This window comes from Papio anubis, chromosome 9, assembly GCF_008728515.1.
Source record: "Papio anubis isolate 15944 chromosome 9, Panubis1.0, whole genome shotgun sequence".
In the NCBI taxonomy this organism is placed as follows: domain Eukaryota; kingdom Metazoa; phylum Chordata; class Mammalia; order Primates; family Cercopithecidae; genus Papio; species Papio anubis.
In genome coordinates, this window is record NC_044984.1 from 63,061,334 (window position 1) to 63,080,350 (window position 19,017).

The 19,017-nt window shown below is 37.9% G+C and overlaps 1 protein-coding gene across 4 annotated transcripts in view; it reads left to right on the forward strand.

Moving 5' to 3' along the window:
* The window catches only part of NUP107 (nucleoporin 107), a 57,114-nt gene that overhangs the window by 28,264 nt on the left and 9,833 nt on the right, over positions 1-19,017 (forward strand). For all 4 annotated transcript variants that reach the window (XM_021922579.2, XM_021922582.2, XM_021922581.2 and 1 more), the window contains exons 12-22: positions 830-943; positions 5,200-5,290; positions 5,437-5,513; positions 6,962-7,021; positions 7,693-7,838; positions 7,956-8,004; positions 11,563-11,632; positions 12,331-12,449; positions 13,177-13,215; positions 17,256-17,406; positions 17,745-17,857. In XM_021922579.2, coding sequence (XP_021778271.1) covers positions 830-943; positions 5,200-5,290; positions 5,437-5,513; positions 6,962-7,021; positions 7,693-7,838; positions 7,956-8,004; positions 11,563-11,632; positions 12,331-12,449; positions 13,177-13,215; positions 17,256-17,406; positions 17,745-17,857 — 1,029 coding nt within the window. The remainder of the gene's footprint in view (positions 1-829; positions 944-5,199; positions 5,291-5,436; positions 5,514-6,961; positions 7,022-7,692; positions 7,839-7,955; positions 8,005-11,562; positions 11,633-12,330; positions 12,450-13,176; positions 13,216-17,255; positions 17,407-17,744; positions 17,858-19,017) is intronic.

Below are 19,017 nucleotides of genomic sequence, written 5' to 3' on the forward strand. Positions count from 1 at the left end.
AGAAATCTGTTTAAATTTTTTTTTATTAGGCATTGGTGTGTTTTATATGGCATTAATCCCAAAATAGGTCTTAATGGGCCCTCTTCCCACACGTTCTCAAAAAGTACCAGGTAAACACTTCGTAGTCACAGAACAGAAGGTTTTTGCTTTGTGTTCATGTTCCATCTAGGTCTAATTCTGTTTAGACTTGACCATGTAGCTGCTATGACAGAGTGAAACTCAAGTCATCTTCTAGTGTAACCTGGGCTGGGATAGGCTAGTAGTAGTTCTGCCTTGCCTGACTGAGGCATGCCCTTTGTGGGCCAACTGAGTATGTTTTAAGTGGGGAAGCAGACAACTGTGTGGCTGTTTGGAACACTTGTAATCTTGTGACAATTTCATTCCCTTTGTTACTTAACTAAATTGAAACTGAATTTGTTTCAGCCAGGCGCAGTGGTTCAGACCTATAATCGCAGCACTTTGGGTGGCCGAGGTGGGCAGATGAGGTCAGGAGTTTGAGACCAACCTGGCCAACATGGTGAAACCCCGTCTATATAAAAAATACAAAAATTAGCTGCGCGTGGTGGCGTGCACCTATAATCCCAGCTACTCAGGAGGCTGAGGCAGGAGAATTGCTTGAACCTGGGTGGTGGAGGTTGTGGTGTGCTGAGATCATGCCACTGCACTCCAGCCTGGGTGACAGAATAAGACTCCATCTCAGAAAAGAAAAAAGAAAAAATGAATTTTTTTGTATATAAACTCAGGATAGGTTTATCATCTCTTGATGATGTGTAAAATGTATGTAAGTATAAAGGATTTATGGTTCATGATGACTTTTTTTTTCTTACAGGATCCTGATGCTCCCATAAGACAGAAAATGCCACTTGATGATCTGGATAGAGAAGATGAAGTTAGATTACTCAAATATCTCTTCACTCTAATCCGTGCTGGAATGACAGAAGAGGTCAGTCATGTATACCCTTCTTGTTTAATTTCAAAAAGTCATAGACTCTGAGTTGGAAGAGATTTTTGTGGCTGCCTAGTATGCCTTCTTAATGTAGTAATTCCATTCGTGGTATTTCTAGATCTAACTTCCTGTTCGAACATTTCCGGTGATAAGGCACACGTAACTTGTGAAAACAATGTAATCTAGTTTGTACAACTCTAATTAATAGAAAATTATAACAAGTCATACTTTTCTTCCCCATATTGCACTGCATACTCTTAAGTATATCCCCATTATGTATTTTTTTGTTCCGTTTGGGATTTTTATTTTTGTTTTTGTTTTTGTTTTGTTTGAGACCGTGTATTGCCATGTTGCCCAGCCTCATCTCGAACTTCAGGCCTTAAGTGATCCTCCTGCCTTGACTTTAAAAAGTGTTGGGATTATAGGCATGAGACACTGCACCTGGCCCAATGTCCATTAATTTTTTTTCTTTTTTTTTCTTTCTTTCTTTTTTTTTTTTGAGATGGGATCTCACTGTCACCTAGACTGGAATGCAGTGACATAATCACGGCCCACTGCAGTCTTTACCTCCCAGGCTCAAGCCCTGCCTCAGCCTCCTGAGTAACTGGGACTACAGGTACATGCCACTGTGCCCAACTAACTTTTTTATTTTTTGTAGAGATGGAGTCTCACTATGTTCGTCCAGGCTGATCATGAACACCTGGGCTCAAGTGATCTTCCTGCATTGGCCTTCCAAAGTGCTGGGATTGCAGGCATGAGCCACTGCACCTGACCCAATCTTCATTATTTCTGATGCTGATTTTTCAGAGTTTAGAATAAACCTAACCCTAATTCTAGGTGATACTATTTAGGCACTTGAAGGCTACAGTGGCTCTCGAACTTCTTCCTTTTAACCTTACCTTTTAAAAATGTGTGTGATAGTTAATATCTTATATGTAGAATGATAAGTATCTAATTGGACAGTTTACCAGATGGCTCTTTAGGTGAGATAGTGTGATGTGTAGGAGTTTCAGGCTTCAGTATTATGTTGTACTTGGTTTACAGTACTTTTTGCAATGGTCTTTAGATAGATTCTATGTTAGTTCAAAGTGTTGTTTGTTCTCTTCTATGTTATCAACCATAAGCATATATTAATTTCTTATGTAATTTCTTACAGTAATAATTTCTTACAGTGATACATCTTGGTTTATTAAGCATCATTCTTACTGTTTTTATTAAGAAAAGAAGTTGGCCAGGCTCAGTGACTCATGCCTGTAATTTCAGCATTTTTGGGAGACCAAGGCAGGAGGATCACTTGATGCCAGGAGTTTGAGACCAGCCTGGGCACCATAGCAAGACCCTGTCTCTATTATTAAAATATTTTAAATTTAAAAAGTTGATACCATGTATTTGTTTATTCAGAAAATATGTAAATTCCAGCCACTCTGCTAGACAGTGTGCAAGATACTAGAAATTGCTATAGTAAACGAGGGATTTATTTTATTTATTTATTTATTTATTTATTTTTTTGTAGAGCGGAGTCTTGCTCTGTCGCCCAGGCTGGAGTGCAGTGGCGCGATCTCGGCTCACTGCAACCTCCGCCTCCCGGGTTCAAGCAATTCTCCTGCCTCAGCCTCCCAAGTAACTTGGACTACAGGCACATGCCTCCACACCCGGCTAATTTTTTGCATTTTAGTAAAGACGGGTTTTCACCGTGTTGCCCAGGCTGGTCTCGAACTCCTGAGCTCAGGCAATCCGCCTACCTCAGCCTCCCAAAGTGCTAGGATTACAGGCGTGAGCCACTGCACCCGGCCATGGGATTTATTTAAAAAAAAAAAAATACAGTCATATTATTGAAGGCTCAAAAAACAGAAATTCTCAAGGTCTCACTAGCTTTATAAAAACCACAGATAGTGAGCTTTTTGTTTTTAATTATAGAGCTTTTTCTTTTGTCTTCCTTTTTAAGATAGTTGCAGTCATGGTATACATTCAAGTTTTTTCCCTCTTTTTAATAGTAATTTGAGATAAAATTTACATACCATATAATTCACCCATTTCAAGTGACACCATTCATTTTGTGAATTGTATAATATATATTGAATTATATAACAAAATTTGCCATTTTAATCATTTAAGTGTATCATTGTATAATGAAGTATATAACAAAATTTGCCATTTTAATCATTTAAGTGTGCAGTTCAGTGGCATTCATTACAGTAACAGTATTGGGAAACCATCACCACTGTCTGTTTCTAAAACTTTTTCGTCAACCCAAATACAAACTGTAACCATTATATGCAGTAACGCCTCATTCTCTTCTTCCCTCAGCCCCTGTAACCTCTAATCTACTTACTATCTCTATGATGTATAGGTGGAATCATACAATGTGCTTTTGTGACTATCTTATTTCACTTAGCATAATGTTTTCAATATTATATATTGAGTTTTTATCCTGCCTTTATAAGATACCCTATCAAAGCATTTTTCCATGTTAATTCCTACATAGCTCTCTTAGATTTTAAAGGCTGCAAGTTTAGAATGATGTTAGGGGTATGATATTCTTTAACTGGTTGTATTAATCAGGCTTTCTGGGTTCAAGTGATAGAAAGCCAACCTAAGTTACTTTATGCTTACAAGAGGAGAATTCATTGGCTCATGGAAGTGGTAAGTATAGAAGGTATAGCTGGCTTTCAGCAGGATCCAGGGACTCCAAAGATATCACTAGGATACTGTCTGTTTCCAAGACCCATAGCTCTACCCTACTCTCTGTGCCTTCATTCCCAGGAAGCTACTCCCCATGTTGTATCAGAGATGGATATGAGACGCTCCAAGCTTACATCCTCCTGCCAGCTAGCAATCTCAGTAAAAGGAGTATATTTTCTTTCCCAGTATCTCCAGCAAGAGTCCTGATGGTGAATCTTGCTATAGCTCACATCCCTAACCTTAGAGTTCTGGAATGGGATCAGGCCTATCCAAAACATAGGAGCTAAGAATGGGGAAAAGGTGATTCCCTAAAGGGATGATGGAACAACAAACATGTATTTACCTTACTGGTATATAAACACATTTACTTACTGACTTACTGGTCAAGTTGAACATGCAGTATTATCAGTGGAGTAAATGAGCAGTAACAGCCTTGTCATTAGAGACTGTTTTTGTAGTAGTTTTTCATAAATCAGAGGTCATCAACCTCTTTAACCCCATTTGTTTCTAGCAGAATTAAATGCCAGTGGGTGCCGTGGGAACCTATTGTTAAGCCTAAAGTCAAACAGAAAAGGGATTTTTTAGAAATAAAAACAGGGCCAGGTATGGTGGCTCACACCTGTAATCCCAACACGTTGGGAGGTTAAGGTGGGGGGGATCCCTTCAGTCCAGAAGTTCGAGACCAGCCTGGGCAATATAATGAGACTCTGTCTCTGCAAAAAATTTTTAAAAAGAAAGAAAAATAGGCCGGGCGCGGTGGCTCACGCCTGTAATCCCAGCACTTTGGGAGGCCGAGGCGGGCGGATCACAAGGTCAGGAGTTCGAGACCACGGTGAAACCTCGTCTCTACTAAAAATACAAAAAAATTAGCCGGGCGCAGTGGCGGGCGCCTGTAGTCCCAGCTACTTGGGAGGCTGAGGCAGGAGAATGGCAGGAACCCAGGAGGCGGAGCTTGCAGTGAGCCGAGATCGCGCCATTGCACTCCAGCCAGGGGAACAGAGCGAGACTCCGTCTCAAAAAAAAAAAAAAAAGAAAGAAAGAAAGAAAAATAAAGGCAGAAGCCACAGAAAGACATACATATGTTTTAAAAATAGAATACCATTATTATTTATTTATTTATTTATTTATTTATTTAATTTATTTTTTTTTTTGAGACAGGGTCTCACTCTGTCACCCAGGCTGGAGTGCAGTGGCGCAATCTTGGCTCACTGCAACCTCTGCCTCCTGGGTTCAAGTGATGCTCCTGCCTCAGCCTCCCAAGTAGCTGGGATTACAGGTGCCCGCCACTACGCCGGGCTAGTTTTTCTATTTTCAGTAGAGACGGGGTTTCACCATGTTGGCCAGGCTGACCTGGAACTCCTGACCTCAGGTGATGCACTTGCCTTGGCCTCCCAAAGTGTTGGGATTACAGGCGTGAGCCACCGCACCCGGCCAGAGTGCCATTATTAACTGCCTACATCCATCCCTTGTAACATTTGTTCCATAAGTTATCTAAGCTTGTCATATATTGGTTATACTTCACTATAAAGTACCCTGGTTATTGTACTGACTGCTTTTTCTTGTTTCTTAAGGCACAACGACTCTGTAAACGCTGTGGTCAAGCATGGAGAGCTGCAACACTTGAAGGCTGGAAACTGTACCATGACCCTAATGTTAATGGAGGTATTTTAGTAGATTTTATATTGACAGTTGAGGACAAAGGCATTTCGCTCTAAATGCCAATCTTTATGAACTATAGCTTCTCTTTTTAGAAAGGATTGTAATAAGGTTTCATTTTAAACCAGAAATTTTCTTTTACTGTTTTATAGGAACAGAATTAGAACCTGTTGAAGGGAATCCATATAGACGCATTTGGAAAATAAGTTGCTGGAGAATGGCAGAAGATGTAAGATAAATAAAATATTCAGTGATACTGTTTTTAACTCCAATTAATTGAAAGCCTATTCAGGGGCTATGAAACGTTGAAAGTAGTGTAAAACTGATTTTCAAAGAACTTCCAATTAAATTGAGGAATAGGCTTAACAACTTATCAGAATTATTAAAACACTATGTACTAAGAATTAAACATTGATATAAGGCAGAAATGTAAAGAAGGTACCAAATGAATTTAGAGAAAAAGTATTGGACTGAAGCTTAAAGCTGGCTTCCCTAAGGAAAGAATTGAATTGAACTTTTAAAACTTAGTAGGATTTGCGTTTTGGGGAATGAAAAACAAGAGGAAGGAATTCTAGGTAGGATACATAGATTGGGAAACTCAAAGTAAGGTAGGTCTACCAGGTTGGAGTAGAATGCTCATAAAGGAAATACTGTCAGTTCTGTTGTAACATGACATAGGTATTCAAAGTCACCACAATGTGCAGCATTGTACGAAAACCCCATAGGACTTAACAGGAAAATGGAGTTAAGAGAAAAATACTCAAAAACTTCATTAGTGATACGCAAAATAATAAAAAGTTAATAAAAATGGTAGCACAGTTTTACATCTGTCAAACAGTTTAAAAAATACATAAATACTACAATAAATATGGCACTTTACCTTGAAAAAGGCCCAAAGTTTGCTTGTGGAATTGACTGTCAGGGTGGTAGAAGCTTTAGCGCAGATAGCAGAAGTGTTTTTGAGAAGATCAGCATGGCAATGGAAAAATATACTTAAAATTAGATGGACAAAAGGCTGAGAAAGTAGTTAGGAGCCTGTCAGAATTATTTGGACACTAAGTCATAAGGGTCTGACCTAGGATAGTATTGATGGGAATGGAAAGGAAGGAAGAGACACTGGTTAGGAGCAGTGATTAGAAACAGAAGGCAGAGGTGGACTCAGTTATGCAGTAAGAGTCTCTGAAGTCTCTTGTTTGGATGATAAGAAAACTGGAAATACCAAAAGTAAAATGGGGAATTAGTTCTACATAGAAATTAGATGCAAACTAATGCATGCCTTGTTTTGATGTTGTACATAGGTCAGTATCAGAGAGTATCAGGTCAATATCAGAGAGTATCAGGTATTGAGAAACATTCTAGGAGAAAATAACTATATAGGTTGTTTCTGGAATAAAATTTGATTTTAAATATTCAAAGCATCCACTAGAGTTGGATTTGCTTTCACCCGATATTTGGCATTTAAATGTTTTACTTTTTTTCTCCAGATCTCAGCATTGATTATTTCATCACACTGAAGTTCTTCCTTGTTATTACCCCACTAGATCTTTCACTAAAGTTTAAAAACTATCAAGTGAATAGGTTCAGTCTAGAAGAGATTGCAAGACTCCACATTATGAGGAAAATTGACATACTAAGAAAAACAGTATTTCAAATTTGTTTATGTTCATTGTGTTTTAGGAGCTTTTTAATAGATACGAGAGAGCAATTTATGCAGCTTTAAGTGGGAATCTTAAGCAGGTATGCAATCTGTTTTAATGTTTAAATTTTTTCTGTGGAATAAAATTAAATAGATAAAATATTCTAACAATTGTATATAACAAATGTAAACTTAAGTGTATATACTTAAGTATGTACGTACATACTTAAGTGTAGCAATGATAGAGATAATCATGAATCAGATAGTGACTCGTTGTGCTTAATTTGATGTATCCCATAACATACATGGTGTTTTAATGAATGAAATCAGATTTCAGTTTTTAACTAAGAATTGTAAATTTAACTCCAACACACATTTATTGATGACTTAAAATACTCATAGCTGTATGCAGAAATGTGCCAGAAAGGCACAGTGAGTCCTTGGGTTGTCTTACATACGCATGTTTTTCTCACAACCCAATACTCCCTACATATTATAGCTATCTTTAGGGATACTACACTAATCAGTTGAAATGTCATATGAGCCTGGAAAACATGTTGTTGTTAACAGTATGAAAAAATCTGAACAGTTCAAACATCTTACAAGATGTAGTTGGCAGGGGAAAGCTTATTTGGCATAATTTTTTTTTAAATCCGCCATGTTTTATATCATTATAAAGTGATTTTATAGTCTGTATCATTGGATGTAATTGATTTTCCTTTCTTTTCTGTTGAATATGTCTATATGTTTCTGTTTTGTAATGGGGAAAAAGCTGCTTCCTGTCTGTGACACCTGGGAAGACACAGTTTGGGCCTACTTCCGGGTGATGGTGGACAGTCTGGTAGAACAGGAGATCCAGACATCAGTAGCAACTCTGGATGAAACTGAAGAACTCCCTAGAGAATATCTGGAAGCAAAGTGAGTTTGTTGGATTGTTTTGAGTCATGGTGATTTGTAGCATGCTCTTTGATGTTTCATTTTACAGCCCTTTTTCATATTATTAATATTATTCTTTTCCCGTTGTTTCTTTTGAAGCTGGACCTTAGAAAAGGTTTTTGAGGAACTTCAAGCTACAGATAAAAAGGTAAATGTTAATAGGAATATGTTAGACATCTGGAATAGGAAACAGTGTTATTCTGTTGGGCACTGTAGCTGAAAGGAAAAAGGTAGAACTTTCTCCCTTTTTCTCACCTATTAAAATAAGAATCATTCTTTGAAAGGAAGAAACTCAATTACATAAATGATACATCATTTTTAGTTTTTTGTTTAGGATTAATTTCATCTACATATAGGCACATAAGCTATATTTATTCCTTTTTTAAAATTTAAAACACATTTTGAAAAATTATTAAGACTTTATTTTCCTAGATCTTAAAATCTAATTTTCTAAAAATTATATTCTTTTAAAAATGCTTAAACAACTACAGTAATATTGTATGTACTTGTAACAGTAAAATAATTTAAGAATGTATAAATAAAACCTTTATAGTACTATCTACCCCTTTATGGTTATTCCCCTGATATGATAAAACATACTGATATGTATCCTTCTATATTTCTCTCCATGATCTTACAACTATGTGTAAATAACGTAGATATTCCAATTTAGAATTTTGATTTTTGTGTTTTTCACATTGTACTACATATATTACTCTATAGCTTGATTTTTTTTTCATTTAATGATAATCTCCAAATTAGTTTATTCATTTTCACTTAACCTTATTCTTCTTAATAAATAATGTTCTTTAGAATAATGTATGATTTATTTCAATTATTCCCCTTTGGGTAATATTTAGGTTATTTCTAGTGCTGTAATGAACGTACGTGTGTGTGTACTTAGCTACTAGTCCTTCTATTTCTTTGGGATAAGTTTCCTGAAAGCAGGGTTACCGGGTTAAGGAGTATAAATAAGTATATGCTTTATATATTGTATATACGTATATACAGTGTTTCTGAATGAATTCTCTGAAGACATCACGTTTGATACCTTAAAAATATATACAATAAAAATAAATAAAAAGGCCAGGTATGGTGGCTCATGTCTGTAATCCCAGCACTTGGGAGGCCAAGATGGGAGGATCACTTGAAGCCAGGAGTTTAGACCAGCCTGGGCAGCATAGCAAAACTTCGTCTCTAAAACAAAAATTAGCTGGGTATGGTGGTGCACCCACTTGTAGTCCCAGTTCCTCCAGAGGCTGAAGTGGGAGGATCATGGCTTCAGTGAGCTGTGATTGTACTACTGCCCAGGAGGTCATGGCTTCGGTGAGCCCTCATTGCACTACTGCACTTCAGCCTGGGCAACAGAGCAAGGTCCTGTCTCAAAGAAAAAAGAAAAATTAAATAGATAGGTAGGTAGGTAAGTAAAGAAACATTTTGAAATGGATGCCGCATGCCTGTAATCCCAGCTACTTGGGAGCCTGAGGCAGGAGAATCGCTTGAACCTAGGAAGTGGAGGTTGCAGTGAGCCAAGATCGCAACATTGCACTCCAGCCTGGGCAGCAAGAGCAAAACTCTGTCTCAAAAAAAAAAAAAGAAAGAAAAAGAAAATTGAAGTGGAAAAATAATGTATTACCTAGTTGTGGCAGTTAATTCATACTTCCACAAGTAATTTATTGAATTATACATTCTCATCAGCCTTAAATGTCACACTTTTTATGTTTTGCCAGTCCATCAGAATAGGTGGGAAGTAATCTTGCTATTCTACTCACATTTTCTTGTCTGTTCATAAGGCCGAGCATGTTTCCTTATGTTTATTGACCATTTGCGAATTTTTTGTTCATATCTTTTAGCTATTTTTCTTTGGGATTTTATATTTTTCTTATTATTATATGGGAGCACTTGATATAGTAAGGAAATTAATGCTTTTTCTGTCAAGTGTTTATTACCAGTCTATTATTTTGGAGATTCTAGCTAATGAAATAAAACAAGAAAATTAAGGAACAGATATAAATACTAGAAAGGGAAGAACATTTACATATGATAAAAATATTAGTCTAGAAACTTAAAGCTCAGTAAGTTACTAGAATTAATAAGAGAATTTGTTAAAGTAGCTAGATACAAGACAAAGTTTTTTTTTTTTAAGTCAGTCTTTCTTACTTGTTATAACTATTTAGAAAAGGATTTAGTACCCCCTCCCCAAAAGTTCCATTTAAACTAAAGAGATCTAGGAATAAAAAATTAATCCAGGGTTTCAAGCCCTTCATTTAAAAAAACTATAGAATCTTACTGAAGGACATAAAATAAGACATAAATAAATAGATATATCATGTTCCTGGATGAGAGCATTTAATATAAATGTTACTCATTCCAGAATTAGCATAAAAACCTAATGCTGTGGGGTATTACTTCTGGACAGAAAATTGTCAAGTAAAAGAATAACTGAGAATGGCAAGAGCATTTTGAAAAAGAACAATAGGCTGGGTTTGGTGACTCACACCTCTAATCCCAGCAGTTTTGGAGGCTGAAGCAGGAGGATCACTTGAGCTCAGGAGTTCAAGACCAGCCTGGACAACATGACAAAACCCATCTCTACAAAAGAATTTTAAAAATTAGCCAGGTGTGGTGGCATGCTTCTGTAGTCCTAGCTTCTCAGGAGGCTGAGGTGGGAGGATCACCTGAACCCAGGGAGGTAGAGGCTCCAATGAGCCGTGATTGCACCACTGCACTCCAGCCTGGGCAACAGAGTGAGACTCTGTCTCAAAAACAAACAAACAAACAAAAAACCACACTCAAAAGGAAAAAAAATAGAGGGTACTTGCCTTACTCAATAATAAAACTTAATATGAAGATACAACAAAACAGTATAGAACTGACATGAAAATAAATAGATGAGTGGCACACAAAATCCAAACTAGATCCAAGTATATATGACAACTTAACAGATGTCAGAGGTGACCTTTCATTTCAGAGGGAAAGGGGTGGTTTATTTAAATAAATGGTGCTGGCACAATTGGATTTCCATCCAAAGAAAACAAAGCTAGATCCTACCTCATGCCATGTAACTAAAATAAATTACAGGTAGAGCAAAGGTTTGAATGTAAAAATGAATAAATGCTGAAAGAAAATTTAGACAGCCAACTAAATAAAAATTGAAATATGTTTGACAACAAAAAATGAACTATATTCTTCAAAAAAATCAAGCTGCAAATAAGTTAGAAAAGGTTTTCTCTACTCTGTACCTGATCACTATTTTGTCTTTTTTCACCCTTGGTGCCATGTACAGAAGAGAATACTCAAAGAATGCTTTCAAGTACTGCTGCTCATGTTGAAAGAAATCTTAATAGTTTATTTTACTTAGATCACATGAGTTCTTCCTTTCTGGTCCACCATGTGTAGTGCCAAGGTAAACAGGAATAAAATATAAGAACAAAAGTTTAATACCATTGAGAGATTAAATTGTTATAACATAGGTCTCTACTTTCAAAGATGCTTTTCAGTTCTGGATTTGTAAGCTATGAGTATATTCCAAAGGCAGTATCCTTTCCATGTTTTATTTTGTTTTGATCTTTCTAAGGCCCTTCATTTCCAGCTTTTTCTTTCTATATGTTCCTTCAAAAGTTCTAACATTTTTAGTTTAACAGTGAATATATACTACAGAATGACTACTAGAAGATTTATGGAAAATTAAAAACTTTTTTTTCAGAGAGTTCTGGAAGAGAATCAAGAACATTATCATATAGTTCAAAAGTTTCTTATCCTGGGAGACATTGATGGTAAGATATGGTTTTATTTTACTTTGTGTTTTTTTTGTTTTGTTTTATTTTTTTTGAGACAAAGTCTCACTCTGTCACCCAGACTGGAGTGCAGTAGCGCAATCTCAGCTCACTGCAACCTCTGTCTCTTGGGTTCACAAGATCCTCCAGTCTCAGCCTCCTGAATAGCCGGGGTTACAGGTATGCACTGCTATGCCTGGCTAATTTTTGTATTTTAGTAGAGATGGGGTTTCACCATGTTGGCCAGGCTGGTCTCCAACTCCTGACCTCAGGTGATCTGCCCTCCTTGGCCTCCCAAAGTGCTATATGTTATAGACATTGTATTACAGGCATGAGCGACTGCACCCAGCCAGTTTTATTTTACTCTTTATGAGTTCTTCATTGTCTTATAGTAATTTTTAAAATTTATCCAAACAATGCATATGACTTACCATATCTTTTAATCTTGCTAAATATTAACCTATTTGAATGCAACTATTTACTTTATGTCAGAGGTGACCTTTCATTTGGTTTTTATAAAATAAAGTTTGGATTGAACCCAGACTCTGTTTAAGAGGGTGTAGAGTTATATCATGGCTATTAATTATGAGACAGTGACTTTAAAGCACTATAGGAGTGAGGTAAATATTCTTGGTAATGTTTATTTTTTTCTTTTGATTTTATTCCTATCGTTGAATCTTCACTTTGATGGCTTGTAGGTTTGATGGATGAGTTTAGCAAATGGCTTTCCAAAAGCAGAAACAATCTACCTGGACACCTCCTTCGCTTTATGACTCACCTCATTTTGTTTTTCCGTACTCTGGGACTACAGACCAAGGTATATAAAAATGAACGATTTCTTCTCTGTATTGTTGATGCTATATACCTATTGTCAAGAAAACACTACTTTTTTGTTATTGTTTTCTAGAAATGGTAATAAGGAATCAAAAGTCTTATATAGTCTTGTATAGTCACTCAATGATAACTCACTGGGAGTGGCCCTTTAGGGTTCTAGTCTGTGGCCACAGAATGCTGTTGGCTAACTGGTTTTTAATAGATTCATAACTTTATCCTTGTCTGTACCAACTTTAAATCAACCAGCTAAGCTAACTAAACAAAGTGAGTGCTATGTGAGATTTTAAAACTTTGTTGGTTGTTGTTTTGTTGCTTTTTTTCTAAAAAGGAAGATAACATTTTGGTCAGAGTACATATAGAAAGTGAATGATAAAGTAGTTGAAAGCTTGGGCTTTGGAGTAAGAGTCCTGAGTTTATACCCTTATTCAGCAGCTTTGATCTGTGTAACTCTGGGTAAATAAAACTTCCCTTGTCTTATTTCATCCTCTGTAAAATGTGAACAATAATAGTAACTACCCAAAAAGAGTTATGATAAGGTTAAATCAGGCAGTAGATGAATTTTGGTAAGCACTTAGCTTGGTGTATACTTACTGCTCAGTGGTAAACATTACAATTATTGAATTATTTAATAGTGGAATTTGTATTAAAAATTCTATTACTCTTTCATATAAGCAATTGTATTTATAATTATGTCTTTTTTTCCTACGAAGGAAGAAGTTTCTATTGAAGTTTTAAAGACATACATACAGGTAAACTTTGAGAACCTACAACCTGATTGTTTTTTACTATTTTAATGAAAACAAAACTCAGAATGATACTATTTTAATTCTCAATGGTAAGAAAGCATCAGAATCCATAAGTGATCTTTTAATTATCAGCACAGTTGACCTTTGAGCAATGCAGGGATTAGGAAAACAACCCACCTGCCCTGCACAATAAAAAATTCACTATAACTTTTGACTCCCCAAAAACTTAACTACTGATACCCTACTGCTGACCAGAAATCATACCAATAACATAAACACACAATTAACACATTTTGTATATTACATGTATTATATACAGTCATCCCCTCAGTATACTTGGGGGATTGGCTCCAGGACCCCCACATATAACAAAATCTTTGTGTACTCATGTCCCACAGTTGGCCCTGCAGAACCTGCATATATGAAAAATCTGCCTTCCATATTTGCAGATTTCACATCCGGATAATACTGTATTTTCTAAGTTGAGTTGAAAAAAATTTGTGCATAAGTGGACCTGCACAGTTCAATCCCGTTTCAAAAGCTGAACTCTACTGTATTCTTACAATAATGTTAGCTAGAGAAAAGAAAACATTACTAAGAAAATCATAAGGGGCTCGGCGAGGTGGCTCATACCTGTAATCCCAACACTTTGGGAGGCAGAGGCGGGAGGATTGCTTGAGTCCAGAAGTTTGAGATCAGCTTGGGCAACATAGGGAGACCCCTCTCTCTACTACAAAAAATGTTTTAAAATTAGCCGGGCACAGTGGCTCATATCTGTAAACCCAGCTACTCGGGAGGCTGAGGCAGGAAGATTGAGTGAGCCCAGGAGTTGGAGGTTGCAGTGAGCTATGATCTCAACACTGCCCTCCAGCTGGGTGACAGAGTGAGAACATCTCAAAAAAAAAACCAATCAGGCTGGGCATGGTGGCTTGTGCCTGTAATCCCAGCACTTTGGGAATCTGAGGTGGTTGGATCACTTGAGCCTAGGAGTTCGAGACTAGCCTGGGCAACAGTGAAAACCTGTCTTTTTTTTTTTTTTTTTGAGAGGGAGTGTCGCACTGTCAACTGGGCTGGAGTGCAATGGCACGATCTTGGCTCACTGCAGCCTCCACCTCCCAGGTTCAAGTGGTTCTCCTGCCTCAGCCTCCTGAGTATCTGGGATTAAAGGTGTCCACCACCATGCCTGGCTAATTGTATTTTTAGTAGAGATGGGGTTTCATTATGTTGGCCAGGCTGATCTTGAACGCCTGACCTCATGATCCACCCTCCTCGGTCTCCCAAAGTGCTGGGATTACAGGCATGAACCACCACACCTGGCCTGGACCTGTCTTTTTTTTTTTTTTTTTCTAAGTTAAAAAAAGAATAAATAATAAAAATCATAAGAGAAACTACATTTATAGTACTATACTGTACCTGTTAATACTGTAAGTTTATGTTGTCTGTTTACAAGATGAATTGTCTGTTTGAAATGGACAACCACAGTTACAGACCTCAATCTACAATATATCAAGCAATTCACCTTTTTCTTGTAATCTCATGACTTTTCTCTGCTTCTTGGGAGAACTTCCAGTATCAGTACTGGCACTTTGTATGGCTCCCATGGTGTTATTAAGGGTTTTTAGTATTGCACTAAAAAAATAGGAGACCTGGGAAAGGTTACTTTTTATTGCAGTGTGCAACTGAAGAGACCAACTGCTCTTCAGAGATGATTAGCATCACACAGCATTTTAAATGGATACTCACAGCACTTGAACTCACCCCAGTAGTGGCAGGAAGTAGCTATAAAATTATTACAGTAGTATAGTACCTACTACAGTTAGTTTTATGCAGCTATGATTTAATACGGCATCTGTATGCTTGTTTACATTTCTCTAGACCACAATGTATGCTCTGCAAATGTGTATGTATGTTTTGATAAATTTTAACTTTTTATAATAGATTCATATATATTTTATAGTAGTAAGTGATAAAGTAAACCAGAATCTACATATAATGGATTTATGACATACCTAGTTTTTTTTGTTTTTGTTTTGTTTTGTTTTGTTTTTTGTGTGTGTGTGTTTTTTTTTTTTTTTGAGACGGAGTCTCACTTTGATGCCCAAGCTGGAGTGCAGTGGCATGATCTTGGCTCACTGTCACTGCAACCTCTGCCTCCCAGGGGTCAAGCGATTCTCTGGCCTAGCCTCCCAAGTAGCTAGTATTACAGGCGTGCACCACCGTGCCTGGCTAATTTTGTATTTTTAGTAGGGACAGGGTTTCACCACGTTGGCCAGACTGGTCTCAAACTCCTGACCTCAGGTGATCCTCCAGCCTCAGCCTTCCAAAGTGCTGGGATTACAGGTGTGAGCCACCTCGCCCGGCCTACCTAGCTTTTTCTTAATTTACTCAGTATTTCTAGGCTATTAATTTGTTTGTGAGTCTTTTGTTTTTTCTTTTTTTTGAAACGGAGTCTCACTCTCTTGCCCACGCTGGAGTGCAATGGTGCAATGTTAGCTCACTGTACCCTCCGCCTCTCGGATTCAAGCGTGAATTTTTTTCAAATTATCACAAATCTCCAAAAAATGTTCTAATATATATATATTTAAATTAATATGTTTATTTATTTAGAGATAGGGTATTGTTCTGTCACCCAGGCTAGAGTTGACTGGCTAGATCATAGCTTATTGTAACCTCAGACTCGTGGGCTCCAACAGTCTTCTCCCCTCAACCTCCCAAGTAGCTGGTATTATAGACACATGCCGCCACCATGGCCAGCAAACTTATTTTTTTATTTATTTATTTTTTTTGAAACGGAGTCTCGCGCTGTCTCCCAGGCTGGAGTGCAGTGGCCAGATCTCAGCTCACTGCAAGCTCTGCCTCCCGGGTTTGCGCCATTCTCCTGCCTCAGCCTCCCAAATAGCTGGGACTACAGGCGCCCGCCACCTCGCCTGGCTATTTTTTTGTATTTTTTAGTAGAGCCAGGATGGTCTCGATCTCCTGACCTCGTGATCCGCCCATCTCGGCCTCCCAAAGTGCTGGGATTACAGGCTTGAGCCACCGCGCCCGGCGCAAACTTATTTTTTATTTTTCTTTTTAGAGACTGGGTCTCATTATGTTGGCCAGGCTAATCTCAAACTCCTGGCCTCAGGTGATACTACCTTTTTTTTTGAGAGAGAGAGTCTCACTGTCACCGAGGCTGGAATGTGGAGTGCAGTGGCATGATCTCAGCTCACTGCAACCCACCTTCCAGGTTCAAGTGATTCTCCTGCCTCAGCCTCCTGAGTAGCTGAGATTACAGGCCTGTGACACCACGCCTGGCTAATTTTTGTATTTTTAGTAGAGACGGGGTTTCGTCTTGTTGACCAGGCTGGTCTCAAACTCCTGGCCTTAGATGATCCGCCTGCCTCAGCCTCCCAAAGTGCCAGGATTACAGGCAGGAGCTACCAGGCCTGGTCTCAAGTGATACTTCTGCCTCAGCCTCCCAAAGTACTGGAATTACAGGCACGAGCCACCATACCCAGCCAATTTTCCAATATATTTATTGGAAAAAATCCACTTATAAGTGGACCCACACAGTTCAAACTTGTGCTGTTTAAGAGCCAACTGTACTCACTTTTTGGAATTTAAAATTATTCTAGGCTGGACACAGGGGCCCATTCCTGTAATCCCAGTACTTTAGGAGGCCAAGGTGGGCAGATCACTTGAGCCCAGGAGTTTGAGACCAGCCTGGGCAGCATAGCAAAAAGCCATCTCTACTTAAAAAATACAAAAAATTAGCAGGGCGTGGTGGCATGCACCTGTAGTCCCACCGACTCGGGAGGCTGCAGTGGGAGGATCACCTGAGCCCGGGAGACAGGTTGCAGTGAGCCATGATCGTGCCACTATACCCCAGCCTGGGTGACAGAGTGAGACCCTGTCTCAAACAAATAAATAAATATAAAATAAAATTATTCTGTTAGCAACACAAATCCACATCTGTATGAACCTTTCCTGAATACATTTGAAATTTTAAAGTAAACTTTTTATTTTATTATGACATACTGTGATCTTTTTCTATTTTTTAGCTTTTAATAAGAGAAAAACATACAAATCTTATAGCATTTTATACCTGTCATTTGCCTCAAGACCTAGCTGTTGCCCAGTATGCATTGTTTTTGGAAAGTGTTACAGAATTTGAACAGCGCCACCATTGCCTGGAGTTGGCTAAAGAAGCAGGTAAAAATGGTTGAAAAGTTTGTCTTTTGGCCTTTGTAGGCCATTTTGGCTGTAGTAACATTTATCCTTCTAGTTTTAAATCTTATTTCTGTTGAGGGGAAAAAAGGAATAAAATTTTCAGGGAATTTTTGTTTTAAGACTAAAGTTACTTATGCTGTAACTCATATGTAAAATATCTTTTAATTTTGGCATTTTCTTTTGTATAAATATCTTTCATATTTTACATATTTTATTTTAAGGAATTATTGTTCCAAATTTACTGAATCATTATGACTGTTTAGAAAATATTACTATCAATTATTAATCTCTGTTTTTTGTTGCTTCAAAAAATTATTTAGATTTGGATGTTGCAACAATAACAAAAACTGTAGTTGAGAATATTCGAAAGAAAGATAATGGTGAATTTAGTCATCATGACCTGGCCCCAGCCCTAGATACTGGCACTACTGAGGTAATTTGGGATGGGGGGCAGAGGTGTTGTGTAACTTCTAATAATCTTTTATGTTATTCCTTGCTGAACTTCTCCCTTCATAAAAGAAGTAGTACATTAGTTTTTCTTTTTTAAGAATGTCTCTTTGTCAGCCCAGAGCTTTTAAATTTAAAGTCTTACATAAAGGATTACTTATAGTAGTATGCTAAAGGAGCTTCTTTAATAGAAAAAAAATCTCAGCTTTGGCTTGTTGCTCATCAGGTTATTTTAAATACTTGATTGAATCACTAACTTATGTAGCTTGCTTACTCATATTTTCAGAAAGAAATAGAAAGTTATATCTAAGAAAACTATCTTAGAGTAGCATTTAAAGGAATCACATGGTTAAATTGGTGAGCATACAATATATAATTCCAGATTAATAATCCAGTAAGTTTTTTCTATAATTTATTTTTATTTTTATTTTTATTTATTTATTTATTTATTTATTTATTTTTGAGACGGAGTCTTGCTCTGTTGCCCGGGCTGGAGTGCAGTGGCCGGATCTCAGCTCACTGCAAGCTCCACCTCCCGGGTTTACGCCATTCTCCTGCCTCAGCCTCCGGAGTAGCTGGGACTACAGGCGCCCGCCACCTCGCCCGGCTAGTTTTTTGTATTTTTTAGTAGAGACGGGGTTTCACCGTGTTAGCCAGGATGGTCTCGATCTCCTGACCTCGTGATCCGCCCGTCTTGGCCTCCCAAAGTGCTGGGATTACAGGCTTGAGCCACTGCGCCCGGCCTTATTTTTATTTTTTTGAGACAACAAGGTCTAGCTCTATTACCAAGGCTGGAGTGCAGTGGCGCTATCTCTGCTCACTGCAACCTTCGCCTTCTAGGCTCAAGCCACCCTCCCTCGGTCTCCCGAGTAGCTGGGATTACAGGCATGTGCCACCATGCCCAGCTAATTTTTTGTATTCCTTGTAGCGAAGGGGTCTTGCCATGTTACCCAGGCTGGTCTCAAACTCGTGAGCTCAAGGGATCCGCTCTCCTTGGCCTCCCAATGTGCTAGGATTACGGATGTGAGCCAGCATGCCCAGCAGTATTTTCTATAATTTAATAGAGAGCTGTTAAATATGAAAATACACTAAGGAAAGTTAGATGCTTTCATGATTTTGTATAACTTGAGGGAAAATGATGTTTAC